Source organism: Nomascus leucogenys, chromosome 14 (assembly GCF_006542625.1).
Source record: "Nomascus leucogenys isolate Asia chromosome 14, Asia_NLE_v1, whole genome shotgun sequence".
In the NCBI taxonomy this organism is placed as follows: Eukaryota; Metazoa; Chordata; class Mammalia; order Primates; family Hylobatidae; genus Nomascus; species Nomascus leucogenys.
Window position 1 is genome coordinate 85,748,728 of NC_044394.1, and position 17,900 is coordinate 85,766,627.

The 17,900-nt window shown below is 59.5% G+C and overlaps 1 protein-coding gene and 1 pseudogene across 1 annotated transcript in view; one reads left to right on the top strand and one right to left on the bottom strand.

The window, feature by feature from the left end:
* Window positions 1-656: 656 nt before the first annotated feature.
* Window positions 657-3,265, top strand: LOC101178956 (annotated as a pseudogene).
* A 2,285-nt stretch (window positions 3,266-5,550) lies between these two features.
* RPTOR (regulatory associated protein of MTOR complex 1) overlaps window positions 5,551-17,900 on the bottom strand; it is a 412,605-nt gene continuing 400,255 nt past the window's right edge. The window contains exons 29-34 of the mRNA XM_030827216.1: window positions 14,674-14,780; window positions 12,220-12,347; window positions 10,969-11,055; window positions 9,233-9,349; window positions 8,746-8,875; window positions 5,551-7,653 (exon numbers count right to left, since the gene is read on the bottom strand). Coding sequence (XP_030683076.1) covers window positions 7,585-7,653; window positions 8,746-8,875; window positions 9,233-9,349; window positions 10,969-11,055; window positions 12,220-12,347; window positions 14,674-14,780 — 638 coding nt within the window. The 3' untranslated portion in view covers window positions 5,551-7,584. The remainder of the gene's footprint in view (window positions 7,654-8,745; window positions 8,876-9,232; window positions 9,350-10,968; window positions 11,056-12,219; window positions 12,348-14,673; window positions 14,781-17,900) is intronic.

The following is a 17,900-nucleotide window of genomic DNA, read 5'->3' on the forward strand; positions in this document are numbered from 1 at the left end:
GCCACTGCACTCCAGCCTGGGAGACAGAGTGAGACTCCCATCTCAAAAAAAAAAAAAAAAAGACTGGGCGGGGTGGCTCACGCCTGTAATCCCAGCACTTTGGGAGGCTGAGGCAGGCGGATCACGAGGTCAGGAGATCAAGACCATCCTGGCTAACACAGTGAAACCCCGTCTCTACTAAAAAAAAAAAAAAAAAAAAAAAAAAAAAAAAAAAAAAAAAAAAAAAAAAAAAAAAAAAAAAAAAAATTAGCCGAGCGTGGTGGCGGGCGCCTGTAGTCCCAACCACTCGGGGGGCTGAGGCAGGAGAATGGCGTGAACCCGGGAGGTGGAGGTTGCAGTGAGCCGAGGTCGCGCCACTGCTCTCCAGCCTGGGCGACAGAGTGAGACTCCGTCTCAAAAAAATAAAAAAACCCAAAAACCACCCACATGGGTCCCACTTTGCCTTTGATTGTGGTTGTTGGCCTCTGTCACCTTCTTCCCTGCAGAGCCTCGGGGTGGCCACTCCCCTCCCTTTTTTTTTTTGAGGTGGGAGGTGGGGGGTCCTGAACTGCCTTTCCCGCCCCATCAGGACCCAGGGCCGGGGACAGCGGGCATCTCAGGGGCTGCATGGACGATGGGGGAGGACGTGCAGGCTGGAGGGGGAGGGGGTGCAGCGCATGGGCTGCCTGGCCCTGTCTTGGGGACATGAAGCCTGATTTGCCAGGTGGGAACTGAGGGGCCTGTGCTCCAAGAGACACGTCCAGGGACTGCGACCCATTTCCAAAGGGCCTTTTCTCCTTTCAGCGATGCTGTTAAGAAGGACAATGAATCATGCGCCACAAGAATCTTGGGAGAACCCATGAGCTTGGGAGCTGGTGACAGACCCCCACTTAGAGCGCTCCCTGCACAGCTACACAGCGACCCCGCCCCCGCCTGCCCATCAGGACGGCTCCGCAGCTGCAAAGGGCGAGTGCTTGGTTCCCAAGTCAGGGCCCAGCTCCAAGGTTCTCCTCGCCTCGCTCTCCTCCATAAGCCTCAGGGACCCGGTGGCCACGGCACCCCCAGTTCTCCCGAGTAGCTGTTCCCACCTCTGGCTGTGAGATGGGTGGTGTGGCAGAGGGGGCTGGCCTGGGATGTGGGATCCTGCTGTGAGCGGCACCAGGGGGGTTTGTCGTGCTGACACTGATGACAGAGGTGAACTCATGGCCCCCTGGCCCTGGGGAGCAGAGACCCCCCTTCCAGGCAGCAGGGCAGAGTAGGTGCATCCAGCACCTTCCATGGTCGCAGCCCTCCACCAGGCAGCAGGGCACGCCATGCCTTCTCTGCCTCACAGTGGTGTGGCGGGGCTGGGTGTGTAACTCTCGTCCTGTGTTCCGTGGACACTGGTGCCTGGGTCACACAACAGCAGATGGAGCCTCAGAGCCCCAGGAGCCCTGTGGCTGCTCCTGCCCCTGGGATGGCAGGGCCAGCGCGGGGACTGTGGGGCTGAGGAGGAGGGACCCCTAGCTCATTATGCAGAGGTGGCGGCAGTCAGGCGGACGGGGTGGGCACGGGAGGGGAGGATGGGATGGGCAGGGAAGCCGCCCCGACAGCCGCAGTGAGGCTCCTTCCCAAGGTGGAGGGTGGAGGAGGGGAAGGACAGGCAGGGCCCACGCGGTGGGGCTCTTCCTCCTCCAGCTCGGGAGCCACCGACAGGATGTGGCCTCAGCTGGGTGGCACCAGGTGACCGGGCCCAGCTCAGGGTCTGCTCTCCTCTGATGGTCCAGGCGGGTACCGTGTGGCCCTGGGACTTGGCATAGGCTGAGCTGTGGCAAAGAACTGTGTTATTCCCAGCTCCAAAGCCCTGTGGCACCTGCAGTTGTGGAGAAGTCCTCAGGTGACCTCGAACAGTGTCCATCAGGTGCCTCCTGGTGCCAGTGCCGTTCTGGAAGCTTCTGTGGTCTTGTTTGGTGCTCACAGCACTCATGCCTGCCGTAACCGTCCCCATGTTAAGGTGAGGTACAGGCTGGGGCTTGGAGGTGCCACAGTGGCGCCAGTGTCCCAGGGCCACCTAGCAAACCACCGTGGGCCCAGCAGCCTGAGCGGCAGGCCTGTATTCCCTCTCCACCCGCCCTGTCTGGAGGCCAGACTTGGAGACAGAGGGGCCTCTGGGCTATCTTCTTCCAGGACCACTCTCCCTGGCAGGTAGGCTGTGTCCTCGTGTGGCCGTCCCTCTGTGCACAGCTGTGTCCGAATCTTCCTTCTCATAAGGACACCAGTCCTATTGCATTAGGGCCACCCCGGTGACCTCATGTCACCATACTCACCCGTGCAAAGGCCCTGTCTCCAAATACACCCGCAGGCCCATGTGCAGGGGCTTCCGCAGGCAGATGTGGGAGGTCCTGCTCGGCCCCTGCCCTGGCCTCCCCGCCCGCCCTGTGTCCTTCAAGGGTTCCTTCCTGGTCTGTGCCTGACTCTGAGGCTCTGTCCCGTCTGGGGACGTGTGGGCTCTGGACCACCCGGTAACTCAATCTGAGACACAGACCCCCAGAGGCCAACTGCTGGGCCGCCTCCCGAGGGCTATCTGCCGAGACCCCTGGAAGGGGGCCAGGCACAGACGTGTGTTGGAGGCCACAGCTGCCCATCTGGCAGGTGCCTGCAGTCTCACCCAGCAGAGCCATGCTGAGCAGGAGCCCCCATGAGAGGCAGCCTCAGTGGCTGGCGCTCCCATGGGCACAGGACAGCCCCTGTGGCCACCCCTGGCCCTCACCGGCCCCTCGCCGGAAGGCCGAGCATTCCTCTGCATGGCGTCACCAGGCCTGGCCCCTTCACCACGGCCACGCGGGGTCCGGCAGTGGCAGGGACAGGTGTGGACCTGGCTCAGCCCTCGCCTCCCGAGGCTGGCTTCTGCCGTGTGCCCATCCCCATGTTTACGAGAACTCGATTTGTACTCATCTCGGTGACAGAAAAACTGATGCTAATGGGAAAAATATGACTCTCTCAACAGGCGCCCGCCCGGCACAGCTGCGTGAGTGCCGGGCGTCCTTGCCTGAAACAAACTGCAACTCAGCGCGGGATTCCAGGATTCCATGGCAACTGCTGGTGCCCTGCGTTCCGGCCCCGGCTGGGGCTTGGGAGCAGCTGCTGTGTCATGGGGGATCCACTTGTTTACCGACGGCCCCAAGGACCCGGACATGGTGCCAGCTCCCCATGCCTTGGCCCCGAGATCTGGGAGACCCATTGGGGCCAGTGCTTCCCCCAACCCCACTGAGCATCTCCTTCCCGCCCTGTGTCCACCTACCTCCTGCCCAAGACCCCTGAGTGTTCGTGGGCTCTACCTGGTGGGATGGTCTTTGGCTTGTAGACAGGGGTTGGTTGGCAGCATAGAATCCCCTAACGATGTCCACATCCTAACGATGTCCACATCCTAGTGGGAGCCTGTGACTACCTGGCTTGGGGGATCCAGGTTGCAGATGAAAAGAAGGTTGGATCAGCTGACTTTAAACTAGGGCGGTGACCCTGGAGCATCCCGGGGGGCCTAGTGTAATCACAGGGTCCTTAAAAGTGGAGGAGGGGCCCGCGTGGGGCTCACACCTGCAATCCCAGAGCTTTGGGAAGCCGAGGCAGCAGGATCCCCTGAATCCAGAGTTCGAAGCCAGCCTGGGCCACAAAGTGAGACCGAGTCCTGTCTCTACAAAAAGTAAACAAAAATTAGCCGAGTGTGGTGGCGCATGCCTGTGGTCCCAGCTACTCAGGAGGCTGAGGTGGGAGGATTGCTTGAGCCTAGGTCAAAGCTGCAATGGCCATGATCACACCCCTGCACTCTAGCCTGGGTGACAGTGAGACCCTGTCAAAAAAAGAAAAAAAAAAGTGGAGGAGGGAGGCAGGCAAGTCGGGCTCAGTGAGGAGGGCCCAGGCTGCAGCGGGTGCCAGAATCTATCCTGAACAAGGAATGACATGAACACGAGGAAAGCCCCGAAGGGCCATTCAGTGCAGCGCTGAGCGAGAGGGGACGTCCTTGAGGAGCCATGAGCCTTGGTGATGAGGCCGTGGTGGGTGGGGGCCCAGCGGGTAGCAGGCACCCCCTTGGCATGCGCAGTGGGGCTGGTGGCTCTGCGTATCACCCTGGTGCATCCGTGAGTCCCAAGCTGCCACTCCCACCGGCCTGCTCCGGGGCGGGGTGGGGCTTGCACAAGCAGCACCTGCAGGTCCTGAGTGCGTGGCTCCCCCAGCCCCAACACACCCCCCTGCCCGAGGGGTGGAGCAAAGGTCTCCGCACATGGCCTTGGGGTGGGGTTAGGACCCCAGTCCCTGCCACCACCCAACAGGCAGGGCTTTAGGCAAGTTACTCAGTGCCCTAGACCCAATTTCTGGTCGGCAGGTGAGAGGGGCCGGGGGTACGAGAGCCTGTTCCCAAGCTCTCCAGGAAGTCAGGCCCCTGAGGTGGCGCAGGCTGGCTGACATGACCATCCCCACGGACCCTTGCCTCCCACTCGCCCTGCAAGACTGTGCCCAGGCCTGTTGCCTCTGCTGTGGCTTCCAGAACATTCTCCCTGGCTCCCAATCCCTGCACAGACCTTCCTGCTTGGGAAGAAGCTCAAGGGACAGGCCACGGCCTGCAGAGCAGAGTGTGATCTGGAAACAGGAGCCTTTCAAGAATTGGCCAGATGGGGACAGGCGTAGTGGCTCACGCTGGGAGGCTGAGGCAGGTGGATCACCCGAGGTCAAAAGTTCGAAACCAGCCTGGCCAACATGGCAGAACCCCGTCTCCACTAAAAATATAAAAATTAGCCTGGTGTGGTGGCACGCACCTGTAATCCCAGTTACTCAAGAGGCTGAGGCAGGAGAATCGCTTGAACCAAGGAGGCGGAGGTTGAGGTGAGCCAAGATCGCACCACTGCACTCCAGCCTGGGTGACAGCGTGAGACTCCATCTCAAAACAAAAAGCAAACCCAAAAAGAGTTGGCCAGAGGGATGTGCAGATATGATCAGCACTAAAGACCCGCACAGCCTGAGGGGGGCACGGCCCCTAGGCCTAGAAACACTTGTGGCCTGAGGAGGAGAAATGACAGGGGGCGTGGGTCAGAGGCCCTGAAGTGGAGGAAGGGAACACGAGCCAAGAAGACTGGGGACCTCCAGAAGTGGGGAGAAGCGGGGAAGCGGCTTCTCCCCCAGGAACTCTGACGTGGCCCACATTTCAATGCAGACTTGAATGGGGCCTCTAACGGTGAGAGGATAACTGTCATTTTAAAGAGAAAGAAGCGTGTCCGGCCTACGTCACAAGACGACTCTTGCCACACAGTATGCTCCCTGATGTGGGGTCTGTGCCACATGGCTGGGAGCACTGCCTGGGAGAAAGGCTGCTGCCCAGGAGACAAGGACCGAGACCTTTGCACACTCCTCGACGTGCCAGGCCCCCTATGGCTGTAATGCCTGCCTGGAGAGCACCCAGGACGCAGAGCTGCTGGTAGCCCTGGGGACAGCAGGGGGGACCTGGGCAAAGTCCGCCCACCCCCCAGAGCTCTGCTCTGACCAACGCCCCCCTGTGGCGGGGTGGGCAGTTTCCTTAAAGACACAGCTGCCAGCCGCGGAGTCTGCGGGTGTCGTTTACTGTTTGTCGCTCTCTGCTCTTAGCTTCACATTGCCATTTCGTGTTTTGTCAAAGTCTTTCTCAATTCGCATTTGGTAAAATAAATAGAGATAATGAACCTTTAGGCCGGCGCTCTCTCGAGCTCTGGTTAACATCGTGATTGAATTTTCGCATCAGACCTGTGAAGACAGCCCACGTGCAGGTGGCACGCGGTGCCCACGGGGGTGGGCTCCAGGGTGGAGTGGGGGCAAGGGGGTCTTGACCCCTCTGGAGCCACCTGCCTTTTGACAGGTGGTGATTTTGTCTCAAAACAAACAGAAACGCGTTAGGTAAGAATCGAGTTGAAGGACTGGATGGGAAGCTGTGTGTGCGGGTGGAGCTGGGCTTCTGGAAGATTCTGGTGTTGCCGCCTGGCATGCCCTGTGAGCTGAGTGAGGCCAGGACTCTCTACACCTTCCGGACCTGGCCTGCTCTCTCTGCCCAGACGTGGGGATGGGGTTCGTGCCGGAACCTTCTTCTGGTGAGAGCTCGCATTCCAAAAAGGAGCAGCGGAGGGGCCGCCTCTGTCCTGCCTTGTCACGTCCTGGCCAGCCCCAGCTCAGACTCCAGCTCAGCCCCCTGAGGACCAGGTGTTTCTCTGGACAAACGTGACCAGGCAGGGTTCCATCCACCCAGAAGATGCTCTTGGCCACGGTAGGCCGCCAGCCACACCGCAAGGGAGCCGGGCCTCGCTGTGCCAGCTCTCACTCCCATGGTCATGGGCCTCTTAACGCCAGAATGAAGCCACCTGGCTCCTCCACCTCTCAATAATCCTCATTCCCGATGAACATGGAAAAAATGCTTTTCAAAATACCATCATTGTGGTTGTGTTCTGTTTGCAAAACTGCTCATACACGCCCTGTGGCCCCTCCTGGGCGGGACTGTCCACACAGCTTCTGTCTGCACCACAGGCCCAGCTGCAAGCCAAGGTTGAATCGGCATGGGCGGCTCAGGGCTGGTGTCACCCGGAGCCGTCCGGGACCTGGCAGTGCCTCTCACCTGTGTGTGATGAACGTGTGCGGACAGAGCAGGGAGACCACGCTGCCTCCATGTGTGTGCCCCCACGTGCCGGCCGTGGTGCCTGCACATGCGTGTGCTACACCCGTGTGCGGGCACAGGCATGGAGACCACGGGCCGGGCTGCTGTCCCTGCGCCTGCGGGGAAGAGCAGCCCTTCAGAGGGAAAGGAGCCCCGTGGATTAAGGCAGGGGCTACATTGCCAAGGACCTGCCTCCCCTGTGCACGGCCACAGCGGCCCCTGCTGACAGCTCTGCGTGAGAGGGGCCAAAACTGGAGTCTAGAGCCCTGGAGGTGTGGGGAGGGTGGGCTGTGGAGGAGGGGCTGCGCTCCTCCTGTTCAGTGACGCTGCCAGCGGCCAAGGACAGCCCGGCCCCCTGGGCGGCTTCCTTCACACCCGCCAGCTGGAGGGGTGTCTCCTTCTTCCTCTCTCTTGGTTTCCCGAATTTCCAGTGTCCCCCAGCCGGCTAGGAAATGTCCCTGCTTGCGTGCACTGTGAGAGGTGGTGGGCCCGGCTGGGGCAGCGCCTCTCGCTCGCTCTTGGCCTGATGGGGACAGCTGCCCCAGGGACCCGTAGGAGCCCCAGTGCGTGCCTCTCTGCCAGGGCTCTGTCTGGGGGTTTTTCTGCAGCTAATGCTCTGATTACATGGAAATAAAATGAGGTGTTTCCCCTTTCAACGTCTCAGAGAAACACAGAACAGGAGAGGGACAGAGGCGCTGCGGCTGTGCGGGTGCACCTGGACGCTGGTGCTCAGTGGGAAGCCGCCGTCAACCCGAGCCCTCCCCTTCCCTGACATTCCGGACACGACAGCGAAGACAGACAAAAGCGAGTAGCAGGGCCCTCCTGCCGTCATCAGCAGCTAAGGCAGCAGCCAACGTTCACACTGCGGGGCCGCAGCAGCCGACGTCCCGTGCCCGGGCGGGTGGCGGCTTCACTATGTACAGCAGGCGGCCGTGGCCTGGTGGGACCGGGTCATGCCGCTATCTGACACGCTTCTCCACCGAGTACACGGAGATGTAGTAGTCGTTGCTTCCCACGGCCAGGTGAGGCTGCGAGGAGAGAGAAGGGGTGAGCAGGGGGTCAGGTGTGGGCAGACACTGTGGGGGGCGGGGGGCGCAGGCCAATCTGCATCCTTAGGCAGCTCCTGCCGGGGTCTCAGGAACCCCCGCGCCCACCTCAGGCCCGGAAATGCTGGGCCGGTCCCACCAGTCCTCTGCAGGGCCCATGCATGGTGCACCCCGTGAGGGGTGTGGAGCTGCCCCGGGCCCTGCGTGTTTTTTTCGGGACTGCCCCACAGGGGCAGCTCTGGGATCTGATGTCATACATGTCAGCACAGCTGCATGCCTGGAGCCTCACAACACAAGGCAGCATGTGGGCAGAATCCTAATCTAGAAACAACGGCCTGAAGCCACGTGGGGACGCTGCAACCAAGGCCAGAGCGCCGTGCAGGTGGGGCCCGGCCACACAGGGGACGGGGTGAGGGCCGCACAGGGGACGGGGTGAGGGCCGCACAGGGCACGGGGTGAGGGCCGCACAACGGGCACGGGGTGAGGGCCGCGGAGGGCACGGGGTGAGGGCCGCACAGGGCACGGGGTGAGGGCCGCACAGGGGACGGGGTGAGGGCCGCAGAGGGGACGGGGTGAGGGCCGCACAGGGCACGGGGTGAGGGCCGCACAGGGGACGGGGTGAGGGCCGGCCGCACAGGGGACGGGGTGAGGGCCGCACAGGGGACGGGGTGAGGGCCGGCCGCACAGGGGACGGGGTGAGGGCCGCACAGGGGACGGGGTGAGGGCCGCACACGGGACGGGGTGAGGGCTGCACAGGGATGGACACCCGGAGCGACTCTCCTGGAGGTCCCCAGGGATGGCTTTAGTGCAGCGTCTGAGGGCAGGAGCTTTGTCCCGGCCACTGTGTCAATTCTTCCCGGAGTGACGGAACTGGGGCTCTGCCTCCAGGGCGAGTGCAGGGTGGGGCAGGGGCCCTGGAGATCCTGGGCCCTGGGCAAGTCTCTCCCTCAGGTGGCCAATGGGCCCCACTATGGTGTGGGGTAGCCAGGCAGGACCCCTGCTGCCTTGTCCCCTTGCCTCCCATCCCTCGCCCCCCGCCCCCGGCCCCCGACCCCCACCCACCGCCGCACTGACCCAGTGCGGGTGGAAGGCCAGGCAGCTGATGGCGCCGACCCGCTGGCCCATGAAGCCGTCGTAGTACTTGATGTTGTTGATGAGCTCTCCGCTCCCGTTGTAGATGGCGGTGAACTGATTGACAGAGCCACTGTGGGGAGAGAAGGGTCCCGGCATCACTGCCCTCTTCTTTGAGGATGGAAGAAAGATGGGTGCAGATGCCGAGGCCGCGGGGACAGGCTGGCTAGACCGCGAGGACAGGCTGGCTTGGGGCAGGTGTGACCCTCTGGTCACTCTCACTGAGGACTCGGGCCTGGCGGGGCCCTGAGAGTTTATCCTGGGAGGGAGGACGTGGCGGGCAGAGACCTTTTGTTTTTATGTCCCCACAGCAGTGAAATCCTCCCCTGCCCTCCTTCACCTCCTGGGGGCAGGAACACAAGAGCCTCCTGTTTGCACAGAGGCCCGAGGTGGGTGAGTGGTGCAGGCCAGGGAGGTGGGTGGTGCCTACCATGCGATCAGGTCCGCCTGGGGGTGGATGTCCAGGGCCGTCAGCCCCTTCACGATCTGAAGCACATTCACCGACTCGGGCATCCGGGGATCAAAGATGCGCACATCTCCGTTGACACTGCCAAGAGAGGGTCACAGTGACACCTCCTCCTGGAGCCCCCAGGAGGGGCCTGGCCAGGGGGACGGTGGAACCAGTATGTGGGGTCGCACGCCTGTTTGCACACCCACTGCTCAAGGAAAAAGCTGCCTGGATGCTCAGCGTCCCCAGTGAGGGCTGCCCAGGCGGGGCCCAGACATGCACCCACACTGGTCTCAGGGCCAAGGCTGCCCCCAAGCTCTCCCAGAGCCAGAAAAGGCCCAGAGCTTTCTGGCCTAGAGCAACGGCCATGAGTGCAGATGTGGGAGGAGGCTGTGAGCGCAGATGCGGGAGGAGGCTGTGAGGACAGATGCGGGAGGAGGCTGTGAGCGCAGATGCGGGAGGAGGCTGTGAGGACAGATGCGGGAGGAGGCTGTGAGCGCAGATGCGGGAGGAGGCTGTGAGGACAGATGCGGGAGGAGGCTGTGAGGACAGATGCGGGAGGAGGCTGTGAGGACAGATGCGGGAGGAGGCTGTGAGGGCAGATGCGGAGGAGGCTGTGAGCGCAGATGCGGGAGGAGGCTGTGAGGCAGATGCGGGAGGAGGCTGTGAGGCAGATGCGGGAGGAGGCTGTGAGGCAGATGCGGGAGGAGGCTGTGAGGCAGATGCGGGAGGAGGCTGTGAGGCAGATGCGGGAGGAGGCTGTGAGGCAGATGGGGGGGGGGGAGGGGGAGGCTGTGAGTGCAGATGCGGGAGGAGGCTGTGAGGACAGATGCGGGAGGAGGCTGTGAGGCAGATGCGGGAGGAGGCTGTGAGGACAGATGGGGGGAGGCTGTGAGCGCAGATGCGGGAGGAGGCTGTGAGGACAGATGTGGGAGGAGGCTGTGAGCGCAGATGAGGGAGGAGGCTGTGAGGCAGATGGGGAGGAGGCTGTGAGGACAGATGTGGGAGGACGCTGTGAGGACAGATGCAGGAGGAGGCTGTGAGCTCCTGGTTTCATTTCCAGCCAGAGTTTAGATTTCATGCAACCGGGGCCTGCAGTCCCGGGAGACAGAGCCTGGATGGCAGGCTGTGGCCCGAGGCATGGCCTGGCCCTTTTGAGGCCCCGTGGCTCCTGCCTTCCACCCCCAGCAGGCATCCATCCCAAGAGTTATGTTTGGTTTTTATATCACCAACAAGGGGGGAAAAGAGCATCTCTTTGAAGAAATGCTGGCTTTGCGTTCATAAATTACATTTTGCTCTCCCTTTAATAGGCAAATAAATATTCCCTGCTCTTGGTGCTGTATTTACCAAGCGGCAGAACTGAATTTATGTGCAGACAAATGCCACGTGCCTGGCAGACGTGCTGCCCCTGCCACGCTGCCACCCCTGCCCGTGGAGGGAGAGCAGCTGCCCAACTCCCTCCGGAATCCTCCGCAGTTGAACGCCCAGGAAAGTTCCCACAGTGCCTGCAGGTCAGGTGTCCCCCAGCAGGGAAGCAGCCATGGCCCCTGGGCCCCTGGGGGCTGTGCCTGACCTTTGTGGCCAGTTCCAGGGCAGGAGTTAATTACTGCCTGAAATGCCATCCCCTTCCAGCTGTTTAAATACCAAGGACATATTTTAAATGGAGGGAAAATAATGTTTTTACAGCAGAACGGCTGCTAAATATTGGCACTCCTCACCTCACGCTCACGATGTGGCCGTCGGGACGCTTCTGCAGGGAGGCCTTCACCACCCAGGCTGTGTGCTCCCGGTACGTCATGACGCGGCTGCAGGGGAGGGGGCGCGCTCAGCGTGGGGCTTCCCTGAAGGACGTCCCCACCCTCCGGGGCTCTCACCGGGAGCTGCCCAGGTCTGCCTGTGCCAGGGGGTCTGCACCGGGTGCTGCCCAGGTCTGCTTGTGCCAGCGGGTCCGCAGGCCCTTGCCCATCCGCTCCCCACGAGGGGCTAGTGCTCACGCAGGGTCAGAGCCCCCTCCAGGTGACCTGCTCCAGCAGAGACCCCTGTGTCCTCCCCAGGACGGCTCAGGGCTGAGCCCTAGGTCACTGTCAGGCCACTGGAGGACTGACTGTCTGAGCCACATGGGAGCTGCCCAGAGACGGGGGCCAGGCGGCCATCGCAGCGCTCCCAGGCCTTGCCCACCCTTTGCTTTGCTTCCCTCAAAACTCCTCATTGTGTCTCCCCGACCTGTGCAGACTGGAGGGTCAGGAATGAGAATCCCAGACCTAAAGCTGGTGAAGCTGGGGGCACAAGGACCTTCTGGGAATCCTCGCTCTGTGCCGGGTGAAATTTACTTCTGCTGCATGAGCCGTGTGGACCAAGACGGACTGTCTCCTGCTAGGCCCAGACAGCACCTGCCCACGGGGGTGCTCAGTGGAGGCAGTGCCCAGGGCTGCTATGCCCACGCGTGTGCCCTGTCCCCTGCCAGACATGGACAGCACCTGCCCACGGGGGTGCTCAGCGGAGGCAGTGCCTGGGGCTGCTGTGCCCATGTGTGTGTGCCTCAGACATCCCTCCCCAGACACTTGCTGCATGACCCAGGAGGTGGCAGGCAGTGGCAGTATTCTGTTCAGGTGAGCTCAGAGGTGGCAGGTGCCTGGCTGGGGCCCCGCCTCACCCCGACAGCCTCTGCTTCCAGTCCACTGGCTCATCCCACACGGCCTGTCCCCTGTGCTCCTCCATAGGCTGTGGGGTGGACATCTGTGGGGCAGACCTTTGTGGGATGGGCCTCGGTGGGACGGGCCTCCGTGGGATGGGATGGGTGGCTTTGGGGAGCCCAGCAGGACTGGCCTAAATAAGCCATTGCAGGCTCCTGGGGAAGCTTTGCATCTCACTGAGAAACCTGGACCCAACCAAATGGCAGTGACACAGCCTCTACCACCTAGAAGGTTCCCTGCCAGCACTGGGGGAGGGAGAGGACAGGGCCAAGCTACCATTCGCTGAGCGCCATCCTTCTGTCGTAGACGCGGATGGAGCCGTCACCGAGGCCAGCCACGATGAGTGAGCGGTGGGAATCACAGGACAGACTCGTCACGCAGCTGTCTGCGCCCGTGGGGATGTCCTAGGGCCAAACACAGGCAGCCCGGTGAAGACCGGGGCACCGAGCCGCCCTCCCTGCTGTCCTGCAGCGCCAGGACCCCTCTTGCTACCTGCCTGGCTGTGGGGATCCCCTTCCCTGGCTGCGGGGGCCTTTCTCTCTATCCAGGGAAGCATCAAAGGCCTGGGGAGCCCAGAAGTCCCAGGGAGAGGCAGGGGCTGGCAGGACACCGAGTCACGCCCTTGTCCCTTGGCCCTGGAGGGACAGCCCTGAGGCCCTGAGGCATCTGGGACCCAGCCAGTGAGGCAGAGCCCAGCCCCACCCCAAGCGGCGGCCTGCAAACGCCTCTGGGAAGGACTGGCTGTCAGTGCCAATTAAACTTCCAAGCTCTCTCTGTTTCCTAAAAAGGAAAGCAAAGCACATTTTGGCAAGGACTTCTCACTGGCTGCTTCTCAGAACTTCTAATGAGCTATGGGACAAGTCCAGGAGGGGTCGCCTGGCTCCCTCAGGGGCTGTAAGTGCTGGAGAAGCGGGGGCGGGGGGCGATGGCACCTGCCAGGGACGCATGAGGAAAAGGGCCATGAGAGGGAGTGCACTTTCCACGCACGACGGGCGGTGCTGGTTTGTGCACTCCAGGAGGAAACACAGGCGTGGGGACGATGGGGCCGGACCCCTGAGAGGGGCAGAGGTGGCTCTGGGAGCACCTGCTGCGCTCTGTGCCTCCACGCACCTCTGCAGGAACGGCATCTGCCCCGCAGGCCACCCGGGCCTCTAAGCCCCAACTGGTGACCAGACCCTGGGGATCAGGGTGTCCACGCCGTGCCCTCAGGGCCACGTCTCATGTGGAGCCACAGCTCCAGACAGGTGCAAGACCCCCCGACTCCAAAGAAGGTGCCATGAAAGCTGCTGGTGCCTCACGGGATCCATGGTCACGTCAGAGGGGAGGCTGACCACACGGGAAGGCCTGGGCCAGGTTCTCAGGCTGCTGCTGCCCAGAGCAACCACAGCGGCTTGGAGCAGCTGAGGGTGCCCAGGCCTCCCCTCTGCTGGGCCTGCTCCACACCGCCCTCTACAGCAGGGCTGAGCCATCCCTCCTGACACCAGACGGCCCGCCCGGGAGAGAGGCTGGGGATGGCCTCTGCGCCACACCTCTCCCTGGGGACCCGGGGGAAGGAAATCCTGGCTCTAAAGCCACCTCAGGCGCTGCCCCTCACAGTATCTGTGGTCTGGCCTCTGCTCCAAATGAAGTCAATGCAGTTAGATTTCTGCTGAGCGCAGCCTGCTTAGGTCTCTACCACTTTTCCAGGCTGTCTTGGGCAAAACCAATGTATTCCGCTTTTTGTCAAAACTGAAAATAACAGATGCTTTAAGAAGCAAAGAGGCTTCTGGCTGGGCACAGTGGCTCACGCCTGTAATCCCAGCACTTTGGGAGGCTGAGGTGGGCGGATCACGAGGTCAGGAGATAGAGACCATTCTGGCTAACACGTGAAACGCCGTCTCCACTAAAAATACAAAAAAAAAAAAAAAAATCAGCTGGGGCGGGCGCTTGTAGTCCCAGCTACTTCGGAGGCTGAGGCAGGAGAATGGCATGAACCCGGGAGGTGGAGCTTGCAGTGCGCCGAGATCGCGCCACTGCACTCCAGCCTGAGGGGCGACAGAGCAAGACTCTGTCTTAAAAAAAAAAAAAAAAAAAGCAAAAATCTTCTGTAGTGGCTCACACCTGTAATCCCAGTGCTTTGGGAGGCCAAGGCAGGAAGATTGCTGGAGCCAGGAATTCGAGACCAGCTTGGGCAAATGCTGAGACCCCCGTTTCTACAAAAAGTTAAAAAAATTAGCCAAGCATGGGGGTGCATGCCTGTAGTCCCAGCTACTTGTGGGGGGGTGAGGTGGGAAGATCACTTGGGCCGGGAGGTTGAGGCTGCAATGAGCTGTGATTGCACCACTGCACTCCAGCCTGGGTGACGCAGGGTGACAGAGTGAGACCCCATCTCAAAAGAAAAAAAACACAACCATCCAAATAATTAATCATTCTAATTTACAATGGCTCAGCCTACCGATTTCTGACATTCCTTAATTTGCAGAGAGAAGACACTACTTGTAAACACTCAGAGCTCGCGCAGGCTGAGCCGTACTGCAGCGCGGGGCTGAGCGCTGCGGTTCACCTGCATCTAGAGGCCTCAGGAAGCCCACGCCTCCTCCTGACATTGTCCCGGCACTGTCCTCCCAGGCCCTGCCTCCACCCCTGGGATGGCCAGACCTCACTGCACACTGTGTTGGGTTCTGTGACGAGGACCAGCCCTGCACACACTGCTCCACAGGCCCGGGGCTTGGGGGACCCCCGCATGGTTACCTGCACCTTCATCTCACGGTCTGTGTCCCAGATCCGGACAATCCGCACGTCTCCCGAGCTCATGAGGAGGCCGGTCTCCTGCTCCCAGTCCACCACCATCCCAGCTCCTGGAGAGACACAGTGGGACATGGTGTCACCCTGTGGGCCCTCGCTTTGGGCAGGCTTTTGGGGCCTGCTCTGGGCAGCCACTTGGCCAGCGGCGCCAAGGTACCCTTGCCACCCCCGAGCCCATCTGGTGGGTCCATATGCCTCACATAAGCTCCCGCTGGGGCTCTGGTGTGCCCCACGTCGAGGCTGGGGTGACAATTCTGAGCTGGAACTCCCAAGTCCAGGCTGGGGAGACGATTCTGAGCTGGAACTCCGAGTCTTCCCCTGACTCGACTATGCCCCACGCATCTGCTAGAGGGAGCAGAGCCTTCCAGGAACGTCTGTCTAAGGTGCCCACTGTCTTCAGCAGTGCCTTCCAGGAACGTCTAAGATGCCCAACATCCGGAGCAGAGCCTTCCCGGAACGTCTGTCTAAGGTGCCCACCGTCCAGAGCAGTGCCTTCCAGGAACATCTAAGATGCCCAACATCCGGAGCAGTGCCTTCCAGGAACATGTTAGGTGCCCACTGTTCGGAGCAGTGCCTTCCAGGAATGTTTGTCTAAGGTGCTCACCATCTGGAGCAGACCCTTCCAGGAACGTCTAAGATGCCTGCTGTCTGGACACCTGGGCAGAACTGGCAGGTCTGGGTGACTTTAGGAAGGCTGTCAAGCCTTGAAGATGAGGGTCCTCCTTTTGGCCCTGCCAAGCTGGAGGAAGCCAGTTCTTCTGAGACAAACAGGAGCTCGGCATGGGCCACGGGCCGGCAGCCTCCACACAGCAAGGGGCTGACTCTCGACGGCCGGCCGTCAGCAAGGGATGGACGGAGAGAATGGGGCAAGGGCTGCCCTTTATGTGGGGATTAGACAGAGCAGAGCAACCCCCACCTCACATGACAGCCTCTATTTAAAACCAGATTCAGTTCTAAAAGTGTAATGGTAACTATTTTAAGATACAGAAAAGAACACCATAGTAATCCTTGTAGCCACCACTCAGCTCTAACTTTGCTAACAATTTACTGTTGTTTGCTTTTTTTTCTTAGAGAAGCATAATTTTAGACACAGTAAAAGCATCGTCTGCCCCTGTGCCTGCCTAGGAGAGCTGTCCCTTGGGCTGAGGGCGCCTCCCAGGGGCTGCTGAGGTTTTCCTGCTTACGCACGCTCACCAACAATGTAACATGCCTTCCACATTTCAAAAAGGCTCTTCAATGTCAAAATGGGGCCCATTTTCTAGCAACTTGCTTCTTTAATGTTAGGCTTTGAGGATTTATCTGGCCCAAGACACACAGCTCTGGTTAACTCATTTAATCTTGTGTTACCTTCCACTGTACAACTAACCCCGTCATTTGAGCTGCCCCTGGCTTTGTGAACCATGTCACAGTCAACAACTTCACATGTCCTTGCGGGTGGAGAAGGAAACGCCTAGAAACGGAACTGCCAGTCATGCATCCTGCATGACTTCGATCTCCCCGGGGAAGGCCATTTCATTCCCCAAATGGGTGACCATCTACACTCTTGGCAGGAAACACACAAGCCAACGTCCCCAAATCCTTATCGATGTGTGGTGTTTGCCATTTTTTTCATGTCAGACAGTTGCGCATATTTTTATATATATTCTGTAACTCGTAGATACTGCAAATATCCTGTCTTATTCTGCCACTTACATTACAACCGTGACATTTTTCTTGTGGTCATGAAGAAGTCTGTAGAGTCAAACCTATTGATGTCTTTATCCTCAATCTCTTGTTCAAGCTGTCTTTTTGTTCCTCACTGTTATGAAGATTTCCTCTTGATTTTTCTCTGAAAGTCTTTTACGGGTTGTCTCTCACTGTGATGTGTTTTGTGCATGGTGTGAGGTAGGGGTATCACTGCATCTTTTTCTATATGGCATCAGCTGTCCCAACACCATTTAGCAACATGGCTCCTCCCCTAGCGCGCAGAGGTACCCTGCCACTTGCGGCCCTTCTGGGCTCACTGCTGCACTGAGGGCCCTGGTGCCTCTTGGCCTGTCTGCCCTGCAATTGCAGCTTCTTAATGCCATCTGCGCCTCTTCAATATTGCCTCAGCTGGTCTGCATTTTATAAAAATCTCTCCTGGGAATATAATCAAAAGTGTATTAATAAATCCACAGATTAATTTGAGAACTGTCAACCTCCACAATGATCAGTCTTTTCATCCATGGCTATGGCGCTATCAACACTGCATGTGCCTTTTATAGTCTTCAATTAGAGTTTATGCTTTGATCTGTGAAGAAGGCGCATTTGTTGGATTCATTCCTAGGTATCTTGCAGTTTTTATTCCCGTTGTCTATGATTTCTTTCTCTCTTTCTTTCTTTTTGGGATGTAGTCTCGCTCTTTTGCCCAGGCGGGAGTGCAGTGGTGTGATCTTGGCTCACTGCAACCTCCGCCTCCCAGGTTCAAGTGATTCTCCTGCCTCAGCCTCCTGAGTAACTGGGATTACAGGCGCCTGTCACGTCCAGCTAATTTTTATGTTTTTAGTAGAGATGGGGTTTCACCATGTTGGTCAGGCTGGTCTTGAACTATTGACCTCAGGTGACCCACTTGCCTTGGCTTCTGGGATTACAGGCGTGAGCCACCATGCCTGGCCCAGGATGTTTTATAATTACATTTTCTAGTTGTTAATTGCTGGCATACATACATTCTTTATTTTACTTTTGAAATGCGGTCCCAGGCCAGATGTGTTTACACCTGTAATCCCAGCACTTTGGGAGGCCGAGACAGGAGGATTGCTTAAGCCCAGGAGTTCAAGACCAGCCTGGGCAACATAGCGAGACCTTGTCTTTACAAATAATAAAAGATTAGCCAATGTAGGCCGGGCACAGTGGCTCATGCTTGTAATCCCAGCATTTTGGGAGGCTGAGGCGGGTGGATCACCTGAGGTCAGGAGTTCGAGACCAGCCTGGCCAACATAGTGAAACACCGTCTCTACTAAAAATACACAAAATAGCTGGGTGTGGCAATGGGCGCCTGTAATCCCAACTACTCGGGAGGCTGAGGCAGGAGAATTGCTTGAACCCGAGAGGTGGAGGTTGCAGTGAGCCAAGATCCGCCATTGTACTCCAGCCTGGGCAATAAGAGTGAAACTCCGTCTCAAAAAAAAAAAAAAAAAAAAGATTAGCCACTG